General features: G+C 42.4%; 1 protein-coding gene across 2 annotated transcripts; it reads left to right on the forward strand.

The window, feature by feature from the left end:
* Positions 1–66: 66 nt before the first annotated feature.
* UPK1B (uroplakin 1B) lies at positions 67–26159 on the forward strand. Of its 2 annotated transcripts, XM_016199886.2 has the most exons (8): positions 67–151; positions 10608–10695; positions 11680–11880; positions 13850–13924; positions 14605–14727; positions 16605–16784; positions 21465–21548; positions 25242–26159. In XM_016199886.2, exons 2-8 carry the CDS (start codon positions 10627–10629, stop codon positions 25290–25292), a joined length of 783 nt encoding a protein of 260 aa, XP_016055372.1. In that variant the 5' UTR covers positions 67–151; positions 10608–10626; the 3' UTR covers positions 25293–26159. The 2 variants fall into 2 exon arrangements, with proteins under 2 accessions (XP_016055372.1, XP_016055373.1); XM_016199887.2 differs by lacking the exon at positions 67–151 and having other exon boundaries at positions 10502–10695.
* The last annotated feature ends 205 nt before the right edge of the window (positions 26160–26364 follow it).

Below are 26364 nucleotides of genomic sequence, written 5' to 3' on the forward strand. Positions count from 1 at the left end.
TCGGCCCATATGAGATGCCTCCTCCCAATCACAGACCATCCTTCCCTGGTCCTGAGGTTCAAGGAACTGCTGGGGGGTAGAAAACCACCCCAGGCCAGCTGGGCTTGCAGACTGGACCAGCTCAGCACCAGAAGGAGGCTGCGAGGGCGCCGTGAGTACACTGATTTCACTCTATGAAGAAGGCAGCTGGGCTCTCAATGCTCGGGTTGCTTTCTCAGGAGGGCAGCTAGCAGCCTGAAAGGGGAGAAGTTAATTTCCTGTCATTTTTGTGTGTGTAATTTAGGACATTGTGACTATTCTGTTCTCTTTACTTTAAACTGTACATACTGCTTTCTTAAGCCCTTTGATATTGTCCAGTTCTCAAAACTAAGATTCAAGTTCTTCCGGAGCTGTTGTTATTCATTCACCCTGATTTCAACCTCAGATCTCCTCATGGAAAGACCAAGAAAACTCCAAGATCCCTGGGAGAACCTGTATCTCCGGATTAAACCTCAGGCAGGCACCTTTGTGACACCCCCCCCCCCCCCCCCCCCGTTTCCTTGTGGAGTCAGAAAAGTGTAAGAAAGTTTAAGGAAACTGCTCATGTTCTTAATAATCAGTCTCTTAGTCTAACAGAGAGAAAGTTGTCTGGTCTCTTTGTCAGAAATCATTTGGTTCTGGCAACTCGTAAAGGGATTTGTGAGATAATTTTTTCGGGTTTCTTCTCTGCAAACAATTCTGTTTAATAAATGTGTTGGTTGAAATAAATCAACAAATTTGCTCTATCTATACAACATCATTGTCATTCTTCACCAATTAGTTGATCCACCAGGATCCACAGGTCTTAAATATACGGGGTGGGGCAAAAGTAGGTTTAAAGTTGTTTGTATGGAAAATAATACAATAATGAATAAGTAATAATACAAGAATAAAATCTTGTGTTTCACTTACTCACATCTGTAAACCCACGTTTGCCCCATCTTGTATCATAGCCACTAACCATGTGTGGCTACTGAGCATTTGCGATGTGGCTAGCACAACTAAAGAACTGAATTCTTATTTAACTGAAATAATTTGAATTTAAATAGCTACTTGCAGCTACTAGGTACCATTTTGGTCAGAGCAGGTTTAGAGCTTGAAAGAAGGAAAACTAATGGTCTGTGCTCTCTGGATGTCGGGGCCATAGGAACAAGCTCCTCTTCTCCTCGTTCCCCGGGACTCATCCTACCCCAAGTTTAAGGAGACCAGCAACATCCTGGTAGAAAACCTCCACACCCATCTTTATTCTCACCCCTTGGTCATAACAACTGTCTCCTCTTGTTCCAGGTTTCAGACTCGGGGCTAATGCAACAGCATATTGTGTTTCTCATTTCTTCCTTTCCTACCTCTCCTTTTATTTTTTTTGTTAATCCAAATTTCTCTCGCATGAAACAGAGATTGAGGTGTGGTTTGTTTTGGGGGCCAAGAAACTTAGGTGAGGAAAAGAGATAATGAATTTGAAAAAAATTATCTCATGCTTGGTGGGTGAGTCTCACTGGTTCTTTGAAAATGGGTTTGTTTAGTGAACAGCCAATGGTTTTTAGACCTATTCAATGTGTCTGGAACATCAGCACTATGGATATGAGTAATATAACAAACTAAATGAGGTCATAAGAAAAAAAAAGACTCCAGCCTTTGAAAAATATCTCTACTCCTCAGAGCAAAAGAACTCCCAAGATGTTGAGTAACTGGAATAAAGCATCTTGGTGCCAGGCCACAGGCAATTTCCCATAGGGTTGGGTTCACAGAGGCCATACTTATGTGGAAAACATTGGGAGGCGAGCTGCACACTTTCAGTCAGGGGCAACGTCATTTGTGAAAAGGACAGCTGCTACTGTGCCCTCTGCCCTCTCCCAATCCCACTTTAAAAAATTCACCCATCCCATCTGCATCCTTTCTAGCCCTACCAGTTTTTTAAAAAATCAAATACAATATGTGGGAAGTGCTGCTTTGTAATAACAGGAAAGTTTCAGTAAAGCCTGTATTTGAAACTACTCATACATACTGGGGGCTAAAAGGGAAAGGGAAGAGGGGAAGACACATCATATTATCAGGAGTCAGTCAGTCTCTATCCACAGAGACAGCCCCAAGCCCCAAATCATGAGTTAGCAGATTTGGTTGTGTTTAGGTTCTACCCTCTCCTTGGGTCTCTTTCCCTCTCACAGCATCTTCCCTCTCCCCTTGGAAACTTGAGGAAGGGATCTGATAACAGCATTCACAACAAGGCTTTGACATTGATGACTCCTGAGACTCAATGTGCCTCTTTTATACGTAGTGTTTACATTCTAATCCAGAGCAGCCAAGGAGTGATTCTCTAGTTGTGGGAGTTGAGAAATGAGGGTGAAGAGTGTGGAAGAGGGTGAAGAGGGTGAAGACTTTGAAAGGAGGGCAGGAGTAGAAGGCTCTCCTTTCCAGCTTTGTTATATGACTCCCCCTGTGGCTTAACTTGTAAGGGAAAAGACAGGCTCCAGGGTAGAGTGCTGGATGTTACTCTTAGTTTTAAAGAAACATACAGGGAGGTGATATCTTCCTACCTTAAAAAGAGGTAACAAAGTACCAGGCTGGATTGCCATGGTGGAGACCGGTAGGGGAGAAAAGCCACACTCACATTGCCACCAAACAGGATGTGGCTGGAGAGCTGTTAGCTTAGTGCCAAGAGAGAGGTAGGGAACAAAGGGTGATTTGGGGCAAGGGTACTTAGGAAAAGAAGAGATTTTTCAGCTGAGCTTCAGACGATGGTAAATAGTTCAATAGGCAGAAATGAGAGAAGAGATCATCCCAAAGAAAGAGACAACCTAAGCACAACTTGAACGCATAATCAGGACCCTCAGGGCAGCAGGCCCTTTGAAACCCGGCTGTTACCGTCTTGAGTACAAGCTAAGGAGCTTGTGCTTTATCTCTTAGGTTGAGTACAAGCTAAGGAGCTTGTGCTTTATCTCTTAGGTTGGCCAACCTCTCTTCCATGGGCTAGAAGGAGAAGGAAATGATTGGGTCTGGACAAATACTGTAAATGGAGACAAAGGGAAGGCATTGGTCTGTCTCCAAGAGCTGAAAAGTCAAAAAGTTTTTAAATTCAGGAGAAATCTGGATTTGAGGAGATTATTCAGCAAGAGAGAATGGGTGGACAAGAGGAGCCATCTGGCAATAGGAAGTAAGAAGGAGCCTGTGGCAGAGCCTGTGGGTGCAGCAGAAGCTCTCCTTTGAATGAAGGCTATAGGGAGCCTTTGTGGGTATTTAAGCAGGGAGGGAAATAAAATCAAAGCAGTGTTTTAAGACACTGGATCTCAAGACTGATTAAGTGGATGGCACTTAGAGGACATGTTTATCTTTGTCCAACACCACAAAGTGTTCATATATTAAATTAAAAATAATTAAGTAGATCATTTTGGCTTAAATTCATACTATAAACTAGATTTTAGCTAGACAGGTGGTAGCAAGCACCCAAGATTTAAGAATAATTTGTGAGAGGAAAATGCTTAAAATGACAAATTTTGATCATTAATTTTTCTTCCAGTTGTGAGATGACTATAATTATTTGATTTAACATGTTGTTTCACCTACTGGGCTCTGTAGGATCCTTGAGACCCTCTGTTTTAGAAGTTTACTCTGGAAGCACTGTGTGGAATGGAAACAGAAACCACTGAATTCATCTGAGCAAAAGTCAGGAACTGTCAGTTGGAATTGGAAGGAAAGGGTAAAATGGTCTCAGGAAACATCAGAAAATGATCATTTTTGCTTCTATCAAAAATATGAGTCAATCCAAGTTGGGGGGGGGTGTTATTCAGGGTTTGTCACAGAAACAGAACATATATGATATATATATATAATATATATATATATACTATATAATAGGATATTATATAATAGGATATTATACATATATATGGATATATCCTATTTTATATTATATCTATACATATATATGGATATATCCTATTTGTTCTGTCTCTATTTTGTTTCTGTGAAGAACAGAGGGTGGGGAGATTTTAAGGAAATGACTCATGTGATTGTGGGGCTGGCAAGTCAGAAATCTGTAGAGCAGGCAGGCAGACTGAAAAGTCAGGTAAAAAGTTGATGTTGCTGTCTTGAGTCTGCAGTTTGCAGGCTGGAAACTCAGGCAGGGTTTCTATGTTTTGATCTTGAGGCAGAATTGCATCTCCTTCAGGAAACCTCCATCTTTGCTCTTAAACCCTCCGACTGATTGGATGAGGCCCACCGTGTTACACAGGAAAATCTGCTTTACTCAAAGTGTACTGATTTAAAAGTTAACTTCATCTAATAAATATCTTCACAAAATTATCTAGACTGGCATGTGACCAAACAACTGGGCACCGTATCCTAGTCAAGTTGGCAAAGCTAACCCTCACTGAGTGTTCATTTCGATACTTAGCAGGCAGGCAGAGACAGGACTCAAGAAGTTGTTAACTTCTTAGGTGCGATGACTACGGCCCCAGAGAACAGCACAGCTTATGTTCTAGATGGAGCCCATTTGTCCATCCCTTTTGGCCTCTCTCTATGCCTGTCCTCTCTGGAAAGGTCGACAAATTCATAATTTTTGTAATAGCCATCTGTGTGAAACTTTATCACAGTTTTTCTTTTTTTTAACCTATATAAGTTTGTTAGTTTGCCCTATGCACAAAAATATAATAGCTTTCAAAGAACTCTAAAAGATTTGCCAGACCTGATTGTTTTCTTTCATAGAAATCACTTTGCCTTTCCTCTGAGTATATCAGGACTGCAGCCTTTCCTAGAGGTTCCTCCAGGTTATCTATTATGGAAGTAAATTCACTTGCCCCAGTTTTCTAGGAGCCTTTCCTAGAAATTTCCACTCAGTGGGGGTCTCTTTGACTCAGAGACTATGTAATATTAATTTACATATTTCAACCAGGGTTTTCCAACTTTGCCTTGAGTGTCTTCTAAATGCTTGGGTAACTTCCTTCTGAGCTCGGCAATTTACCTTCATGTTTCTTTTCTGTTGATTCTAGAATAGTGGTTTCCAACCGCTCTGAGGCTAGCCCTATGGGTAGGGAGTTCAGAGCTGATTAGGCGAAGCTCTGTGAGGCCCAGACTCCCTACTCTTGTTTCAGCAGATGTTAATCTGTTTTTACATATTAGAGTTACACATTGAAATCATATTTCCATATTTCATTTGAAAATGTGACTCTGCTTTAAAACAAAATTAAATCACTAGTTTTAGGTGCCTTCACCATTCAATAGTCTGTTAGATCTGCTCTGTCTGCTTCAAGTAACTGAGGTAAAAGTAAAGAAAGATAATATTTTATGGGTAATATTGTGTTAGAATTTTACATATATTCTTATTTAATTTTCACAGTAACCCTTCAAGTTAAGTATTACAATGCCCGTTTAGAGATAAAGCTCAACAAATTAAGTAACTACCTGAGGTCACAAAACTGCTCAGTGGTAGAGCTGAGATTCAAACTCAGGTCTGTCCAAAGTCCATGTTCTTTTTACGTCACTCTACTCTAGCCAGTTCTGCAATAAAGGTCTAGGCAAATTTTACACCCATACGTTCATTCATCCATTCAAATACACATTTTTTAAAATTTACTTCATCTGCCCTTTTATTTAGCAAAATAATGTATTGAGTGCCTACTATGTTTCAAGCACTGTGCCACCTTGGACCTAGAAAGACAAATAAAACAGGGTCCCGGTGCCCTCGCCTGTTTTGGAGACTCTTACAGTAAAATGCAGGAAACTCCCTTCCTAGGTTGATACCAGGAGGAAAGAATGGACAAAGGGAGCAGAACAGAGTCCTCCCTGAGGCATGTCTGCATCGGGAGAAAGCAGCCCTGGTACAGAGGAGATAGAGCCTCAAGGTTCACCTCCGCATCCCCTGGCCAGAGCCAGAAGGCTAAGGCCCCGGGTGTGAGCCGCCCAGGAATGCTGGTGGAATGCAGAGGGCCTCTCCCACGGGGACGTGCTGCCCAGTATCTGACTCTGGCCACACCCCTAGCACAACTGGGAAGCTTTTTTTCTCTCCCAAAGAAATGGTTTTTTCCCATGACCCTTTCTGTGGAAAATAAAAAGAAGCACACGTGGGTAAGGTCTCCAGGCCCCTCCAGCAGAGCGGTCCCTGGGCAGGGAGCAGAGGGAAGGTGGAAGGGGCTGCTTCACCTCAACCTCGGAGCCCTTGGTGGTGGGACCACTTACCCAGACCCTCCCTCCTAGGCCCCAAGGGCCACCGGTGCATTAAACAAAACCATAACCTGATACTCCGCCCTTCTTAAATATCCCCCTGGTTTATTATTTGGAATTTCCCATTAGACCAGAGCTGCGAGATTGTCACCACAGCTTCGAGACTGCCACAGCTGTGAGCCAACCACCGGAAGCCAAGGCGTGGCTGGCTCCCTAACTGCCCTCCCTCTTGACATTTGTGGTTCTTTAGTGGGTGGAACAAATGTTTTATGTTCTCTAGACAGCAACCAAGTCTAAACACAAATGCCAAGGAGAGGCTATGAAATGTGGACTCTCACATGGACCTGCACTTTGTACCTTTTACTTCCAGGGATTTCATTCCCGAGGGGTGGGTGAGAGAGCTCCAGGTGTGGGACACATCTAGACAGATTTCCTGGAAACCCGTGTGGGTGCGGCACTGGGTTCGGGGGAAATTAGTGCAGTGCAGGGACTAAGGAGACAAGATCCTGGAGAAATGAATGGAGAGAGGCCTGGGGGTTCTGACCTTTGCGAAGGCAGGATCACTTGAGCAGGGAAAATACGTCAGCTCTCTCTGCTCCTGGGGTTGGCAAGGAAGAGCACCAGGCGTGTGGGGGGGTTCTGTTGAAGGCATTAGCTATGGGGCAGGACTTCATAAGCTGCAGAGTGTTAAGAAAATGATCCAGAGCCCGGCAGGCCTGGGTTTGAATCACAGCTTTTGCATTTTCTAGCAATGTGGCCAAGCAAAGGAATCTCTTCAAGCCTCTTTTTCTTTGTCTGCAAAGTAGATTCTCCCCCAGACCTTCCAGGAATAGGCAGGTCTGCTCGCACCTCAAATCCAGCCCAGTGAGACCCATTTCTCGCTTCTGACCTCCAGAGCCGTAAGAATACATTTGTGTGGTTTGGGTTTTTTCTTTTCTTTCCTTCTCTTTATTTACTTAAGTTAAATTATTCGGGTGACATTGGTTAATAAGGTCATATAGGTTTCAAGTGTACATTTCTATGATACAGGATCTGTGTACTGCACTGTGTGCCCACCACCCAAAGTTATCATCTATGACCATATATTTGGCTCCCTTTACCCTTTACTGCCTCCCCACCCCCCTTCCCTTTGGTAACCGCCATACTATTGTGTCTAGGAGTTTCAGTTTTATATCCCACATGAGTGAAATCATACGGCTCTTAGCTTTCTCTAACTTACCTCGCTTACTGTAATATTTTCAAGGTCCATGCGCGTTGTCACGGATGGCAGTATTTCATTTTCCCTGTGGCTGAGTAGTATTCCATTGTAAGGCACTAAGTTTTCGGTAATTTATTACAGCAGCAGTAGGAACCTAATACAGATGTTGGTAAAAATACAACCTCTTGGGTCTGTTGCGAAGATGAACATAAGTGCCGAGCACGTGCTGAGACCATCATAATTGCTCGTTTAATGACAGTTTTCATCATCATTTTGTTACTTTAAAAGACAAGAGGGACTTTCTAAGTTATTATGTGCCACTGATGCCAAGGGCCGGAAGGAGAAGAGGGCGTGTGGTAGGACAGGAGGAAAATCTAGTGATCCGAGACTTCAGAATATCTTGTCCATCGATCTATCCCTGCCTTCCATACCCCAGCCCACAGCCAGGCTGCCTCCTAGCATTTCCTTCCACATGCTTGTTCTAGGTTTTCTCACCTCACTCTTTCCCTCGAACCACGCTCCTGTGTGCCTCTTTCCTTCTTTCTCCCACTCCTGTCTGCATTTGCCCACCTTGAATCTGACTTCCAGTTCTCCCACAAAGTATTCGATCGTCTCTCCCCCTTTGAAAACTGTGTGGCAGAGTCACCTTTGGGGAAGTATGGGTGCTGAGAGACATAATTGAGTCAGTGGGGCCAAATCCTTTTTCAGGGTCCCTCCAGCTCCTTTCTGGGCCAGTAAAGCCTGTCTTTGGTGACCTCCCTCCCTTTTCTCCACGGCCCTATTTTCCCCTTTACTCCATTGTGTGCAGTCATGTTTGCATTGAATCCCCGCTGCTGTAATCACACTTTAAACTCCCTGAAAGAACAAACTGTGCTTTTTCTGTTCTTTAGGCCAAACTAATCACTACAAATAGGCTGCTACCTGAAAAATGGGTGCATACTCGGTGGTGGTGGATAATGGTGCTGAATTTGGCCTCTCCAGAAACTTGCCCTTTACTCTCTATTCTTGTGTTTTCTGAACTTCTACCTTTCACGGTCTAATTTACTTGTTTCTCAAGTTTAGATAGTAACCCAACTGGTTACCATGAACTTTACAATGTGAGCAACCTGGCTTCGTGAGTAAGGTTCCTCTCGGGGAGTTTGTGCATTAACTCCTTCAGGGCACTCGGCTCCTCTCAGTCTAGTGTGTAACAATCTTGGGAAAGAATGAGTGACATTTCTAAGCATGAAATGACATTTCCAAGCAGAAAGAAATGAATGCCATTTCTAAGTAGAAACTACCTTAGGGGTCTTGTAACAATGGCCAGATTCTTCTATTTATTCAGCAAATATTGAAGGAGGGCCCACTATGTGCCCAATTCTGGACCAAAAACACTTATAAATTTTAACTCTTTCAGTTCTCACAGCTACTCAGGTGAACAGGAAAGGGAAAATACTTAGAGATGTTTAAGGTTACTTGGAAGGTTGCTAATACTTACATTAGAGTATAACAATGAAGTAAAAATTTAGTGAAGTCTTAGTAAAATAAAAGGGTTGCCTCCTCCTGATCCCCAGACAAACCGGGACTTCAGCCAAACAGGCTAGACTGTGATATCACAGGCTCCTGGCTCTTGCAGGCTCTAGTCCCCGACCTTCCTCTCACACCCACACACTACTAGTCTACTTAACAAAAACCATACATATTCTGCATGGCTTACATCTCCCCTCTTCAGAACCCCCACAGTACTTAGGGTCCTCCTGGATGTGTTATAACTCTTTAGAAACATATCTGAGCTTCCCTACTGGAGCATAAAATCTTAGACCACAACAATCTATCTTTCTTACATTTCTCTGTATATCTCAAAACGCAGGTTGTGTCATTTAATACAATTTTATTTAGAGCATGAATGCATGAAGTGATAGTTAATTAATTTAATAAATAAAACATTGGGAGAGGTGGATGGCTCTTCTCAAGGTGATTCAAGCACAAAAGCCAAACACCTACCATTGTGTTCCTTCTAAGGAGTCCTCAGGGAGGGAGAAGCCCACTCATTTTTAGTGCCATACAAAGCACTTAACCTTGTAAATAATTTCTGGAAACCAGTGCGGGCTGGGCGGATGAGCTTGGGTTCTGGAGTCACACAGACCAAAATCTCCAGCCTAGTTCTTACACATACTGCCTGTATAACTCCAGGAACTTAACTTACCTAAATTAAAGCTTTGGTTTCCTCATCTGAAAAATGAGCCTCTTCACCTTTTTGCTGTTTCTACATTTTGGGTTATGAGACTTAGATGTGTGTATGTAAAGTACCTAATGAGTGCCTTATACAAGGAATGAAATATGTTAGTTTTTTTTTCTCCCACTCCTCCCCTTCCATAATAATGTACTTTTTATTTGCCAATTATTTTTATTAATTTATTTTTAATCATAATTGACATACAGTATTATATTAGTTTCAGGTGTATAGCATAGTGATTCAACATTTATATACCTTACAAAGTGATCACCACAATAAGTCTAGTAACCGTTCACCATACATAGTTATTACGATGTTATCAACTCTATTCCCTATGCTATACATTACATCCCCATGACTTATTTTATGAATAGAAGTTTACCCTTCTTAATCCCCTTCTTCTTTTCCACCCTTCCCCCCCTCCCCTTTGGCAATCAACAGTTTGTTCTCTGATTTCACTTCTATGTGGAATCTAAAAAACAAGTGAACCAACAAAATGAAACAGAAACAAACTCATAGATCCAGAAAACAAGTGCCAACTATTTTCAAAGATAACAAAATATTCTGAAAATAATGGTTTTTAACAGCTGCCTATAGTCCCTCTGGGAACCAACTGCCAACTCTGGCCATGAGTTTACCCTTTGGGTTTCATCCCAAGGCCCCTTGGTGAGCTTCGGCCCCGCCCAGTCATCACCACCTCAGGTCTACCCTTGTTGACTTTCAGGACCTCAGTTCATCACTCAGAAGTATGTGATCTGTATATTCCATACCTTAAAGAATTCTTGATAATGCTATCAGACTCTGGCAAGCTTGACTTTTTTTCTTCCTTATAAAATTACAGTGATTACTGAGTTTAGTAACCAAATGTCCTCCATTGCTAAATAATTTCATGAATTTGGTTTAGATGTTTTGGAATAAGAAGACAAAATACGGTGGTGTGACTTAGTCATGTTATGAAACTTGCAGTAGTATTTGTCTCCTGCTCTTATGAAGTTGTAATGTTCTCAACTGTGTCTCCAGTTTGGGGGAAATCCTGAAGATGGCCAAAGACGACTCCACCATTCGTTGCTTCCAGGGCTTGCTGATTTTTGGAAATGTGATTTTTGGTGTAAGTAAAGAGTATTTTTTCAGGCAATTCTGCTCTTCCTATAATCATGATTTTAGATCAATCAAAAGTGAAAGTTTTTCCCTGGCTGGTGTGGGCTCAGTTGGTTGGGTGTCACCTCTGCATCAAAAGATGGCCAGTTCAATTCCCCATCACGGCACATGCCCAGGTTGCGGGCTCGATCTCCAGCGGGGGGCGTGCAGGAGGCAGCCAATCCATGTTTTGCTCCCATCCCAATGTTTCTCTCTCCCCCCTCCTCTCTCTCTAAAAATCAATAAAAATATATCTTTTTTAAAAAGTGAAAGTTTAAAGGAAAATAAAGATATAATTACTGGCTCCCTACATCTTTTCTTCATTTTAAGAAATGTGTTAGTAAAATACGTGTGCATCCTCTTGTTCTTGTCGCACAGAGGCCACTCCAGGATGTGAGAGTAGCTCAGGGGTCAAGCTGAGGGGCACATGGTGGCAGGAGAGCACTTAGGAGTCAGGATCGCTGGCCCTTGGCCCAGCCCTGCCTCTAACTCTGTGGGACTCTGGACAAGTCTTTACCTTTCAGGGGTGGGAGAGATAACCATTTAGGTTCTTTCCTGCTCTGATATTCAGTGGCTCTCTGGCACTGATAAATATGATCAGGACCAGTTTAAATATCATAATCTAGGAATTCGTATAATGGGGAGTGGAGATGGGAGATTAACCTCATGCAAGATGATGTTGTTTGGGTGGCTCATGCCCCAAGAACTTTGTAATGGTCTGAAATCGGGTCTTTTCCCTAATAGCAATGAGACAGCAACATGTGGACAGAGGCATGCAACCAATTAGTAGACTGGAAGGAGCTGTTTGATTTCCTGACAATGAGGAGTTCGAGTCAGTTGCAAAAGCCTATGCAGGAGACAGCCAGTCTCTCTTATGCCCTGCCCCCATCTCCACTTCTCCATCCCTTCCCAATGCTGCTCTCCCACCAGCCTGACAGAGCCCCTTTGCCCCCAGATGTGTGGCATCGCCCTGACCGCAGAGTGCATCTTCTTTGTATCCGACCAACACAGCCTCTACCCACTGCTTGAAGCCACCGACAATGATGACATCTATGGGGCAGCCTGGATCGGCATGTTTGTTGGCATCTGCCTCTTCTGTCTGTCCGTTCTAGGCATTGTAGGCATCATGAAGTCCAGTAGGAAACTCCTTCTGGCGGTAAGACCTTGAATCTCTCTACAGTTGTCTCCTAGACCAATGTTGATGAATTGTTTCTTCTTCCCTGAGCACAATGCTTTGGCCTTTAGTGGGGGGCAAAGGGTGCCAGATGAGATGAGAGGCGGCGAAGACTCTCCCTGCAGTGAAGCTTGTTCAAGTGGAGGCAAGGATGCTATTGCAAGTGCAGAAGATTCCAGTGTAGGGAACCCAAAGGGGAAACCACTGGGGTGATCCTGTTGAGTATCTTCCAGACCTGTGCTTCTCCAACTCGTGTCTGCCTGCATCCAACTGGCACAGGCAAGAGTTACATAGGCCAAAGGACAGAGAGAGAACTTCATAATTAGATGATATTTCCTTGACAATAAGAGATTTAAAAAACTATTGTAATATTAGCCAGTATTAAAACTAGGATATAAAATACTATTTAATATTAGGATTAATATTAGGATATAAAATACAAAATATGCATGAATTTTTAAGAGAAAGCATGAACCTTTTCTGACGTTTTCGAGCTCAAGGCCGATGATTTTGTGTGTTGGCTGGCCTGCACTTCCTGTACTGTGCATTCCCTCTGCTTTGCGGGGTCCTAGAGGAGCTTGATGCTCATGGCCTGGAGTGCAGCCTCAGCTCCTGCCTGCCTGTGGAGGCTCTGACTCTGTGTACCCACAGAGGTGCTTTGGCCCCAAACCACAGACAGCAAGGCATACACCCTGCCTTTGCAGAGGAAGTAAATTTGAGATATTTTGCAAAAAATCAGCAGAACTGAGAATGCTTGGGTTGGGTTTAGACCTCTACTCTCTGCCCCCAGGCTCAAGACAGTAGTTTCTCACACTGGGATGGGGCCCCACCCCCACTCCCCACCCTGAAACAATCTCCTAGCCCAATGCTGCCAGACCTGAGTTCCACCTTTATTGAACCAGTCCAGCAACCTAGGTGCTTGTTGGTTGACTATTCCTGTGCTCTGACATTGCCCTGGCACCCAGGGAATGCAGATCATTTACATTCTCTAGTTCCTTAGTGTGAGTTAGTTCCAGAGCAAAAGTCTCCACTTTTGGAGGGTGGGGAAAAAAGTGCAGGGAAAGGTAGGGGTGGGACAGATGTCCCTAGAGACAGGCTTCAGCTGTATGTCAGTCTCACTTTGGCCAGTCACGTGCGCCTGACACAGCCAGGAGAACTGAGCTGGGAGAGAATACTTCACCATGCCCCACAAAGAGAGGCAGCCGGGCGCCCTCCAAGGGGCTGGCGGAGAAAACACCTGCAGCCTGGGCCTCCTCCCCGGAGTATCTCAAGGGGTTTCTGAGCTTCTCTAACAGGAGCCAGCCAAGCTCTTGACAAAGAGCAAGACAGCAGCTAAGACAGGGAGGAAAATGTTATGAGACCTCTGAAGATGCTCCTGCTGTTTACCCTCCAGCCAAAGCTTTTCTCTGGGCCTAGTGCTCAGGGCGAAAGAACAGCTTTCCCTGTGTTCCCCCACCAACACTGACCAAAGAACCGGTTCATTCTCTTGTATTTGTTCTTCTCAGTTAAAACAGAAACACAGGATACTGGACTGAGAAAGCTCTGCATTCAATGGGCATTTATTCTCTGAGCAAAAGGAGAGAATTGAGCTGATTAGCATCAAGTCTTGCTCCAAGTAGCTGGTCAACGAGGGTTTGTTGAATAACTAAGTGAATAATTGGATGATTATATTTATATTACTATGCAGGGGTGGGCAAAAGTAGGTATACAGTTGTGGGTACATGAAACAGAGTTTATTCTTACATTATTTATTTATTTGTTTTTATATTATTTATTATAATATATAAATATTATTATATTTATTATTATATTTATTATAAATATTATATTATTTAATATAAATATTATTATATTGCCCAGCCCTGTACTGAAAAAACTAACAATTATTCATTTAAAAATTCCTTTGGAGGTAAATGTAACTCCTTTTTTTAAAAAAATGTTTCCCTTCCAGTATTTCATTCTGATGTTCATTGTCTATGGCTTTGAAGTGGCCTCGTGTATCACAGCAGCAACACAACGAGACTTCGTGAGTAAAATCCCAACAGCACAGAGCAAAACAATCATGTAGATCATCATTATCATTATAGTAAGATAATAGCCAACAGGTATTAAACCCTTACTCCATACTAGGCACTCTAATATGCACATTAATAATAAACATATAATTTTACTTAATCCTAATAATAACCCTATGAAATGGGTATTACCACTATTGTCATTTTATAGATGAAATAAATGCAACCCAACAAGCTAAAGTAGCTTGTCCAACGTTACACAGCTGCTAAGTGGAAGGCAAGAGTCCTGAGTTCAGGCAGTGTGACTCTAGGGCCCAGACTGGCAACCCCTGTGCTCTTCGCCATGGCCACTGGCTCCCAATAGGATAACCAACAATCTGCCACATCTAAGACTTCCTCTCAATTCAGCATCCTGCTTGCTCTTCTTTTCTCCACTCCCCACTGAGCCACCCTGCAATGCTTGTCCACCCTGGTCTCCTAGGGATTTCTTTGAAGAAGAGGATTTCTCCCTACAGGGGCACTTCAGCCACCCAGAGCAGCCTCATACTCACCCCAACCCCTAGTCAGTGCCTCTGAGCAATTTTACTCCAGGAGACGTTGTTCCCTGCCCTTAGCAATGAGCCAAGCAAATCACTGCCCCTTGGGGATTAGTGTGCTAACCCTCCTTCCTGTGTCGTTGCCTCCTCCACAGTTCACACCCAACCTCTTCCTGAAGCAGATGCTGGAGAGGTACCAAAACAACAGCCCTCCAAACAACGATGACCAGTGGAAAAACAACGGAGTCACCAAAACCTGGGACAGGCTTATGCTCCAGGTAACGCCCACGATCTTGGGAAGATGCCGTTTTGTACTCAGACTAGCCCGCAGGGGTGTATGTGGGGCTGGGAGTGAGGTCAAAGGGTGGGGACCGCAGCCTCTGAGGGGATTTCCTTCATGAAGGGCCTTGGCACAGGCAAGTTCACCTGTTGCTCTTGTTTACCAGCAGGGAACAGGAGTTGTACACATGACTCAGTGGAACCCCTAGATCTATATTTTATTTCAAGCCATGATGTTGATTAGCTTAATGTATGGGGATAATGACATTTTCAAGAAACTTAGATCAGTCACACCCTCTGCCTCTTAGAACTCAGACAGCACTTACATTAAAATGAAGAATGTTGCCTCCTCTGCCTCACTGTGAACTCAAGTGGCGATTACTCTCTATTTTGTTTATTTCATACCTTTTCACACCTTCTATGGACTTGTCCTGCTGAGGACCAAGGGCCATGACTTGACTTGATCACCCAATTGTCTCTACCTGGCAATTATGCCTCATATGCAAGTTGACCTCAAATACCATCAAAAGTCCAAGTCGTTCAGAATACCCGTTACCACGTCTCTATTGCTGTACATACAGATAAATTCTTATCCCCTGCATAGCCCAACTCTCACACTGCCCTCCACCCCTAACCCCAACACCAGCATTACACAGTCTGTCATCAGCAAGCTCCCTTAGGGTCTGCACCCTTTCTCTGAACTCTCTCTTTACCATCTACCTTCTATAATTTCTTTCACTAACTTTAATATTCCCATTGAATAATTTTTTTTACCCTGTTTGAACCTTCAACTCATTGACCTCTTTTTCACTTCCTATCACTCTCTTGTTAGCAAGAATTAAGCTCTTCAAATGAAAATGTGAATGTTCACACGTTTGAAAAATCCATTTACCAACTTTTTAAAGCCCAGTCTAAAATAAGCTTGGCTCAAACTTACCCATCTTTGCCCAAAATGCTCATGTCAAAATACAAGATAAAATACTTCCTTTGGTAAAATATTTTCCATAATCCAGTGGCCAAAAACGGGACGTGCTTTGAAGATAGTTGATTTATCATCAAGTTTGCTTGAATATATTTATTCTAAAAGTTGACAGATGCCCGTGGTCTTAATTTCTTCCCTTGAGACATTCTAGCAGAATGCTTTATACAAAGGAAGGGAAGTGGTGTGAGTTGTTTCATCCTCTGTTCTCAGTTCTATCCACAGTGTGAGGATATTAACTATGTGTTCATAGATCTTTCCTATGTAGAGGCACAGCTGTGCATCACAAGGTTTAGATCATTTTTCCAGTTTATTTTCTCCCATTATAAAAATAACCCATATTTATTGTAAGAAAGTGTTAAAAATATAGAAAAATAAGACAGAAAGCATAATTTCTTCACCACTAGAAATTTAATTTCCTGATTCTCAATTTGCTTATATGTAATATGAGGCTAATTATGCCTCTCACATTGTTGTATCAAGATATTAGTATTCTATTTCTTAAATATTAGTATTTATTGAGGGTTTATTATGGGCCAGGCAGAGTACATAAACATAACAAGGGTATTAACTAATTTAATCCTCACAACAATTCTATGAGGTAGGCACTTTATTTATCCCAATTTTACAATTAAGGAAATTGAGGTTTAGAGAGTTTAAACAACTTATCAAAGGTTATAGAGCTCATTCATGGCTAGTAAAATAATAAACGTAAAAATATTTTACAAACTCTAAAGTGTACATTATCAATACCTTCAGCTCTCATCGGGGGATTTTTAGTAAACGTAAAACATGGTACACTTTTCATACTTTCATTCTCCCCATAAAATCTCAGTCGCTACACTGATGGCTCTAAGAGCCATGGAAGAGAATTTTGTATCTCTCGCCTGCTGACAGGACAGTTGCTGTGGTGTGAACGGCCCATCCGACTGGCAGAAGTACACGTCTGCCTTCCGGACTGAGAACAACGACGCCGACTACCCCTGGCCTCGCCAGTGCTGTGTCATGAACAAGCTGAAGGAGCCCCTCAACCTGGACGCCTGCAAGCTGGGGGTGCCGGGGTATTACCACGGCCAGGTGAGTCCTCGCCCCAGGTTCTTCAGCTCTTTATGAGGAACACACTGGTTGACTATGGGTAACAATCTCTCGGTAAGGAATTCTGCATCCTTCCTAAACCTTATGTTAACTATTTTCTTCTCTGTTAGTAAAATGTGAATGCTGATCTAAGGCTGATCTGGGAAATTTTACATTTTAATAAAATGAACAGAACATGAGAATTGCAGTAGCAAAATCCAACTTTGTTTAAGTGAAAACAATTTGTACAATGTATAGAATTGGTGTCTCAAAAGCTATTTACATTAAACGAAGATTTGCTCTCTTTTTGCAAAATGTAAATTGGGAGGAATGATCTGCCAGTTCTAAAGCAATGGCGACTGCTGAGGGTAAATGCAATAATTATATACCCACATTTCTTATTCCATAATCATATAGGGTGGTCTTAATAAAACATTAGAATAATGATTTGGGTAGAAGGTAATTTACATACTGATTGTTTTTGAAAAAGTGCCTCCTGCTTAATGAGATGATACAATGATGATTGAAACTACCATTTACTGAGCACTTACTAAATGCCAGACACTGTTCCAAGTGCCATCCATATAGTAACTCATTTAATACTCACAGGTAGGTGTCAGTATGACCCCTATTTTATGAATGAGGAACTGAAATACAGAGATTCCAATAAGTACCTTGCCCAAGGTCATGCAGCTACTAAATGGTAGAGTCAGGATTCAAATGCTAGCAGTCTGGCCCCAGAATCCAGACTCTAAGCCATGAAAGAACTTGGAAATATTCCCCAAAAGCCCTGAAGAGAATCTTCAGCCTCTGAAATGCTGTGCACGGCCTTACAAGTAACCACTTTGAGGAAAGCTAGTTGTGGGCCAGTTTGTTAAATAATTGAGAAATGTCAGACTCTTTAGTCTTGGAACAAATAATACAATGTGCTCTTCCAGAGTGAAGGACACAGTGCTATTGGTCATCGGGCCACAGCAGGAAGGGTGCTGGGCTAGGACTGACTGTTGCATTCATCCAGAAAAGCACAAGATACAGATTATATTGCGGAGTCATTCAAATCAACGCTCATTTAACTCTTCAGCAACATTGTTCGAGAATCATTTCAGTCAGTTATATTCAGACTGCCATAAAAATTAAATGTATTGCCTATCATCATAATCACAATATAATTATCACCCTCAGGAGTCATAAAATGCTTTCAGTATTTCAACCCTGGAACTGGCCCATGCAGACATACCTAAATTAGATTATAATTTAATACAAACTGGATCATCTCTTTGAAAGGGACAGAAAAGGATGTTTGCCTTTAGATAACCACTTTCCCTCACAGCAACACTTTTACATTCCAGCAATGAGGGACCCTCACACCTGTTTTAACAAGCCCTCTAGCGCCCTCCCTTACAGTTCCTAGGTCTCTCTTGTCCTTAACATTTCCACCTCCATACCCACCAGCTAGCTGCACCATGACTACAAACTGGTTATCACTCAACCCTACCCCCAACCAAGCTCCTGAGTCCTGAAAGCCCCCTCTCTGACTCCCTGTGTTCCTACTTTCTCCATCTTACCCGTTCTTCACCCTCAACAGGATCTCTTATCTATTCTTCCATCCCTGCTCCCCAGGTTCCCCCCCACCACCATTCTTCTGAGTCAGAGGGCCTGCTAATTCTCCTATTGCAGCCCTTCTCCACAAAGCAAAATAGGCCACCTCAGTGCCTCATGCACTTCACTTCGATTATGGCAGCTGACACCTTGAGCTATATTATAATTGTTTGCGAGTCTGTTTTATCTATTAGTCTCCTTGAGGGTCATGCATTATTTAGTTCTGTATCTTCAGTACTTAACATAATGCCTGGCACAAAGCAGGCATCGATAAATGTTTGGTGGGTGGGTGAATTAAGAGGTGAATGACTCTTTCTCACGTCTGTGTTGAAGCTTCTGAAGATCTGTTTTGTACAAATGAATGTTAACAAAATTAGGGAAGTTGTAAGTATGTTAATAATACAAATCAACCAGAATTTTACATAGCATGTCAGATGCAGATATGCATATTCTTGCATCATGGTCCATCTGCCCCAGAAATGCAATGTCAAGTTTTGATCACTACGCTCAGGAACGTTACGCTGGATGGAGAAAAGGCACTAAATGAGGAGAGGTGGAAAAAACTGAGTTTTTCTCTGTGAGCTCCATGAGGGCAAGACCTATCTCTCTCTTCTCACAGCTGAGTGCCCAGCCCAGGGCCTCATACATATTATTGGACAAATGACTACTTCCCAAGATTGTCAGGAAGATCAAGTGAAGAATGGGTACAGGAGTGTTTGTGAATCATCAACAGTGTCACATGTGATGCTGTTGTAAGCAGTATTTCACACCATGTTCCATTCATCTTGTCAATGTTTGTTAGGTGCCTACCTTGTGCCAGGCACTTTTCTAGAGATTCAAAAATAAACATGATAAAATCCCTGCCCTCACAGAGCTTATAGCATCAGAGGCAGATGGTAACCAATCACCAAACAAATACATGATAAATTTCAGGCAGTGATGAAGCCATGAGCAGACATAAAGCAGGATAAGTATTTAGAGAATGATGGGGGGAAGGTCATTTGTCTCTATGGTTGTCAGGAAAGGCTTTTTTGAGATGATATTTGCACAGAGTTCTGAGACCCTCGCTTAAAGAAGATTGGGGGAGAAGGTTCTAAACAGAGGAGGCAGCAAGTGCAAAGCACCTGAAGGAAGAGCATTCTTAGCTTTTTGGAGGAACATCAAGGACTTCAGTGTAGCAAGGCCAGAATGAGTGAAGGAAGAGTGGAAGGTAAGAATGGATCTAGATTTTGTAAGAATTAAAGCTTATAAAACTATTGAAAACATGCACACAATATTAAGTACAGGGTTTTGAAGTGGTCTTGCAAATAAGCAGCCCTAAAGCTTGGACTCATCGGCTTTACAGTAAAACAGCCTCTGGCAGTGAAGCTGGGGTGGTAGAGAGAGGCAGGGCCTTATCATCCAGTGCCTGTGGGCCATTGTGAGGGCTTAAGATTTCACTTTAAGGGTGATGGGAAGCCAGTGGAGGGTTTTGAGCAGGTATGTGAAGTGATCTGACTCATGTTTGACCAGGATCCCTCTGGTACCATATGAAGACCAGTAGAGTGCCAAGATTAGACTCAGGCCCCGGGGAGACCATTTAGAAGGCTCTTGTAGTAATCCTGGAGTAAGGACATGGTGGACCAAGATGGTAGCAGGAAGTAATAAGTGTTTGGATTTGAGATATACTGTAAAAGTAGACCTAAAAAGATGTGTTTACATATCTGATATTAAGAGAAAAACAATTAAGGATAATTCTAAGATTTTTCATTTGAGCATCTAGGTGAATGGAAGTGCCTGTGACTTAGATGGAGATGAATAATTTGGGGAGAAATCTAGGCAGAGCATGCCAGTGGATTAACAAGGGACTGGACAGAACCTCAAGCGGCCACCTGTAGCCACTGAGCAGGGCCTAAACTTCAAGGTTAGCCTTTCCAGAAAATTTTCCTGTGAACCTCTGTGGTTCAGGGAACCAGCCTGTTCTTTGTATTTCCTAGGCATTCTCTGTGATTCCCCAGGCTTTAGTGGAGGTCACATAGAAAGCAGGTCTAGCTCTACACATATCACTCCAGCACTTGGCATAGTGACTAGAACAGAGTGTCACTGTGAAACCTTACCAGATTATGGCATGCATGAATGAATAATTTGATGAATAAAAAAAAATCACTCCCGGCCAGCAGGGCTCAGTTGTTGAGTATTGACCAATGAACCAGGAGGTCACAGTTGGATTCCGGTCTGGGCACATGCATGGGGTTGCGGCTCAATCCCCAGTAGGAGGCATGCAGGAGGCAGCCGATCAATGACTCTCATCATTAATGTTTCTATCTCTCTCTCCCTCTCCCTTCCTCTCTCTGAAATCAAAAAAACATATTTTTTTAAAAAAATGAATCACACTTTTGCATGCACACCAAGGCTCTTCAAGGTCTCACTACAACCAATAAAGATATGTTGAAATATGATGTCAAATGAAAATTTAGAAAGCGTGGTACAGGGGTCACTTTAAAAATTTTTAAAAAAACTAAAAAACCCTGGTTTTCATATACCAGAAGCACTTTTATTTAAAAACAAACAAATCAAAAAATAACTCTGCCTTCAAACAAATCAGTAATAAAATCTTTTGGAAAAGAAAAAATACAAATTTTACTAAGAATACTTTACATTATCCACATATTCAATACGAAAAAATGTTAGGCTAAAATAGCAGCACCTTCTTTCTTTAAATTTATTTTTATTGTTGAAAGTATTACAGGTGTCCCCCTTTTTCCAACCCATTGATCCCCTCCACTCCGCATCCACACACAGCCCCCAAGCAGCATCCTTTTTAAAAAAAAAAGTTTTAATCAGAGGTAATTACCAAAAAAAAAAAAAAATAGCACTACCTTTGTTGATTAGATTGAACAATAAAGACATGGATAAATGTGATATAGAAGAGTTTGTTCAACAGGATTATTTCTACTCTCTGGACAAAGCACTGTTAATAACTGGCTGTCCATGGGGATGTGGAAATAGCCTGGTGACACTGAACTGGACTTTGATCCCCTGCCCATCCCTTACATCTTTCTTCCTGGTTCCTTTCCACCGATGCGGCATCACCCACTCCTCCAGGGCTGCTACGACCTGATCTCGGGACCAATGAACCGGCACGCCTGGGGGGTTGCCTGGTTTGGATTTGCCATTCTCTGCTGGACTGTGAGTATTTCCTGGCACATGCTTTATTTCTGAGAGGACCATGATAAGAAGAGGCCTTCAGATTGTCCCTGGTTAGCCCAGCCTCGTTAGACTGTCTGGAAACAAAGCCTTGGACCTGAAGGCTAGTCAGGGAGCTGCTGGCACCTGAGCAGGGACAGTGGAGTCCCAGAGGAGGTGGGGAGCTGCCTTCCCCTACCAATGAAAGGATGTGCCCTGCTCACCAGATCCTTCTTCTGGGTGGTTGGGATGCACTTGCCTGCTCCTCCAGGTCTCCAAATCTCATTAATTCATTATAGTGAGAGAGCAAAGACTGATATCTATCTAGATGGCTGCCACCAGACAATAATCCTAGTGCCTCCAAAGAGCTGCCTCGCCAGTCTCACCTGTCCCACTGCCCGCGTTACTGGATGCACATGCAGCAAGAGGGTGGGGACATGGTCTCAGCCCTGGCTGCCCATAAAAACCTGGGGGAGCTTGAAAAAGCAAAGCATGCCAGGACCCCAACCTCTGAGATTCTAATTCAGTTGATCTAGGGGCAGGGCACAGGCATTTTTTAAAATTTCCAGATGATTCTAATTTGCTATAGGATTAAGAATCATTGTATTAGGGAAGCAGCCTTAAACTTTTGGTTACAGAAACCCTTTACTCTCTCAAAAAATGATTGAGGTCTCCATGAGCTTTTTTCTATGGGGCTATCTCTATCAATACTTACACTATTGGAAAGTAACACGGAAATGTCAAAATACTTATTAATTCATTTAAAATAACAAATAAATAAAATAAAATAACAAACCAATTGTATGTTGGCATTAACAATATATTTTTGTGGGGAAAAATGACTGTTTTCCAAAACAAATAGTGAGAAAAGTGGCATTGTTTTACATTTCTGAAGGTCTCTTTCTTCAGTGTGTGGCTTCATAGCAGACAGCTGGATTTTCACATTTTTTTTTTCAGTCAATCTATTATAATATGTTGCTTAAGTTGAAGGATTTGAAGAAAATCCATCCTCACACAGATAAGCAGTTGAAAAAAACAGGAATGTTTCAATGGCCTTACCTAAATATAAGTGTGAATATTCTTTGGTATTACACAAAACCTGCCAAGTAGTATTCTTAAGAGTAAGTTGCAATATGGAATCTAAAACTATGCCAATGAACTTTTCAGACTCTGTTACATCAGAATACATTACATTTGTCTGTCTTATACTCAGCATAAATCTTTACCTGTGCACGATTCTATAAATCATGCATTGGTTATCTGGGGAAATATTGGTTCGTTGTAGAGACCTTCCAAATGTTGATGAATTTCTTTATGCAATACCAAGAAATCGTATTCACTGATATTGCCACAGAGGAAAAGAACTTAAGCATGGGGATGCTATCAAGCCCGTGGTGACAAATACAAGTTTTATGGTTTTTGTTGAAAGTTCAAATTTATTACTGGCAACAAATATTGTCAGTTTTTCCCCTCAAAGTGGCAGACTCACTTTGTAACTTTTCCAGAGCATGTCTGCCAAACACCCAACTCTAAATAACCACATCTTGTCTGTTAGTTATTTTTTTCAAAATAAAAACAATGTTCTCTGAAAAGATACCCAGTTCAGTGCACAACTCGAACAACCACCCAAGTGCCTTTCCTCAAGACAGCCATCATGTTTCAGTTCGCATCAAAACTGCTTTCTGCATTCTTCCTTTCTGTCACACAGAATGTCAAAAAGGTGTGTGCTCAGAGGTGAGCGTTTAATAAAAGTAGTAATTCTTACCGCTTCATTGAGGACAATCTCAAGTAGAACCGGCTGTTTTTCTGCAAGTGCACAGCAGTGAGAACACAGTGACAACTAATGCAGCTTAGTGCCCCTGCCTTGAATCATGCTAAGATGCCGGCAGCTTTACCTTCCACTGCCTTTGCTTCATCCAAGCAAATGTGAAAACAGTGAAACGGGGCAAATGGTCTTAATAGTGTTATACAAATATTCTTGCAACACGGACCCCTAAAAGGGCCCATCAGGTGTTTGTGCACCACACTTTAAGAAATTTGGGTTTGGAGTGAGAAGTGGAGTGAGGCAGGAAGGAAGGGAAAATCACCTCCTTTGAGGGGTCTTCTATGCCCCCTCAATCCACCCTCTTAGGCACCCCCACGACACCCTGCACACACTTCTAGCTGGGAACTGCTCCTCTGTGAGGTGTTTGTCTCTGCCTAAAGCCTGGCAACCAGCTGCTTTTTGTATCCCCAGTGCCTAGAAGAGCATACAGTTAGTGCTTGGAAACCTGTTGAAAAAAACGAAAAATTATAACAGTGAAGTTTCTATTGTGCCATATTAGCAAGAACTAGATGGGCTAATGTTTAAAGGCTTTTGAGGATCTTAGAACTCCAGGCCAGCTGAAACCTTTGATATTTCTGCAAGCATCAAATGGACTGGATTCTGGATCATGTACATCCCCTTGAAGTTCAAAATTGGAGAGGGAACTAGATCTATTGAAGGCCTTCTATAGACAAGGCATCATGTCAAATACTTTTAACATTGCATCTCTACAACAGTAGCTAGGAAGGTAGCCAGACTCCTACCTGACAAGGAATAGAGAAATTCAACAGGCTTCAGCTCTTGGGCATGTCCAGTTTACTGCTGCTTAAGGAAGGACTTCCCATAGTAGTTAAACAGGTAAACTCTGAGGCTTTCTGCCTGGGCTTGAACCCAGCTTCACCACCTACTGGTTCTATGACATTGAATAAGTCACTTATCTTCTCTGTGCCTCAGTTTGTTCATGGGGTTTTGGAAGCATTAAATTGAGATATATGTGTAGCAATTAGAATAATGCCTAGATGTATAGTAAGTTATCAATAAACATTAAACACTATTATTATTACTTCACTATCACATTCAATCTTCTAACTCTGGGATTGATGAAGATCCTATTAGATTACTTTACAGATACAGGGAGTGAGTGGCAGATCTGCCACAGAACCCAGATATTCTAACCCCCTGCCTGAGGCAAATATCTTGAGTTCCTTGGGGGCAGCTGTTCCAGGTCACAAGCATTTTGGGAAAAAGAGAGTCCCCTGGGAAGAGAAGTTCATACTAGAAGCAAGAAACTCAGATTCCAAAATAATACAGACTAGAAGTAGGAATCCACTAGAGGGTAATGAGCCCTGATGGGAAGAAGGAAGAATTTCCCAGGGGGCTAGTTTAACACAGAAATGATTAATGCTGCTTAAGGGAAGATTACCTTTAAAAATACAGTGTCAAGTACCACATGACAAGCACCACATGACAAGTACCACATGACCTCACTTATATGTGGAATATAATAAACAAAATAAAGTGATGAACAAAGTGGATTCAGAGACATGGAAGCATGGAACAGACTGAGGGATCTCAGAGGGAAGGCGGGGAGGGGCGGAGGGGGTGAGGAGGGGTTAATCAAAGAATTTATATGTTTATAAGCATAATCCATGGACACAGACATTGGTGTGGGGAAAGCCTGGGGGTGGGATGGATGTGGGGTGGAGGGGATCAGTGGGGATAAAAAGGGGACACCTGTAATATTCTCAACAATAAAGATAAAGGAACTTAAAAAAAAAAATCCAGCGTCTCAAAGCCTGAATGAACCTAACTTCATTTCCCCCCCAAATATGAGATGTTCCTCAACCAATTCCTTAACGTTTTAATTTGTGTTTTTTTCTTTTGTATTCTAGTTTTGGGTTCTCCTGGGTACCATGTTCTACTGGAGCAGAATCGAGTATTAAGAATACAGTGTCTCTGCGGTCCCACCTTCCCCCAGGGACTCTGGATTTGGCGCTGGACTGCTCTCCTACTCTTCGCGCTGACCCACAGGAACGCGCGTTCTCACTCAAGTTGCCGGGTCAGCGGGTCTGGAGCTCCTTCAGGCTCCCAGGCTCCTGGAATTCTCACCAGTTGCGTTTTCACCCAGGTCTAGGATTCTGCAACATTTTTACTGACTATAAGGGAGGGAGAATTTGGAAAGTAGGTAATAACTACTTTCACCCTGGTTTATTTTTTAATTTGGGAGCATAAAGACATTCATAGGAACCTGTGCTATCACAGCTAGCCAAATCTGTATTTGGACAGCAAATCTGCCTGTATTTCTCACTACTTTCTAAAAGACACCTTTGAAGGCTTTCATTCATCTCAGTACTGTCCATGTGAAAGAACTAAGGAAAAGGGGCCGAGATACATCTTTTGCCTTTTGTTCTGGGGTGGCTTCCACATACGGAGACTCAGGTGGTTCTTTTAATGCCACCTGCGGATCCTTTTACTCTCCAGGGCAATGCCCAATCTTGAGTTAACAGTGGCTGAAATTTCCTCTCGTACATTGTAGAGTGATATGTGTTTGGTGACCTCAACCTCCCATTAATTAAACGTATGTGAACTTTTGGGGACAAAGTAGGGGCCTGTTATACATATTTACCAGTCTCTACTGGAAACACCTTTCAAATAAAGGAGAAGCAACCAGCTATTAGAGGAGTGGTTTATGGTGATTTCTGTTTACTATCAAAATATTTCCCTTCTGAGCTATGTTTCCATTTGTGGCCCTGAAGGAAGTTCATACAACTCACCATCTGTCTTATAAATAAAAAGGGCTTTTAACTATGTTCACTTTCTTTTGTTTTTATCAATATCCTAACTGGTCATAGATGAGTCTAACAAAATGGGTTTTCTATTAGAAGAGCATATTAGGCTCATGGGGACTGAGTTTAGGAGATGGAAGATGCAGCAGGGTGCGGTCTCCTGTTGGACACCAGCGGCCCTGTTGTGCAGTTAAATGGTTAGAACTTCCACGTTTACCTTTACTTTTGC

The sequence above is a fragment of the Miniopterus natalensis genome, chromosome 6 (assembly GCF_054644295.1).
Source record: "Miniopterus natalensis isolate mMinNat1 chromosome 6, mMinNat1.hap1, whole genome shotgun sequence".
Lineage (NCBI taxonomy): Eukaryota > Metazoa > Chordata > Mammalia > Chiroptera > Miniopteridae > Miniopterus > Miniopterus natalensis.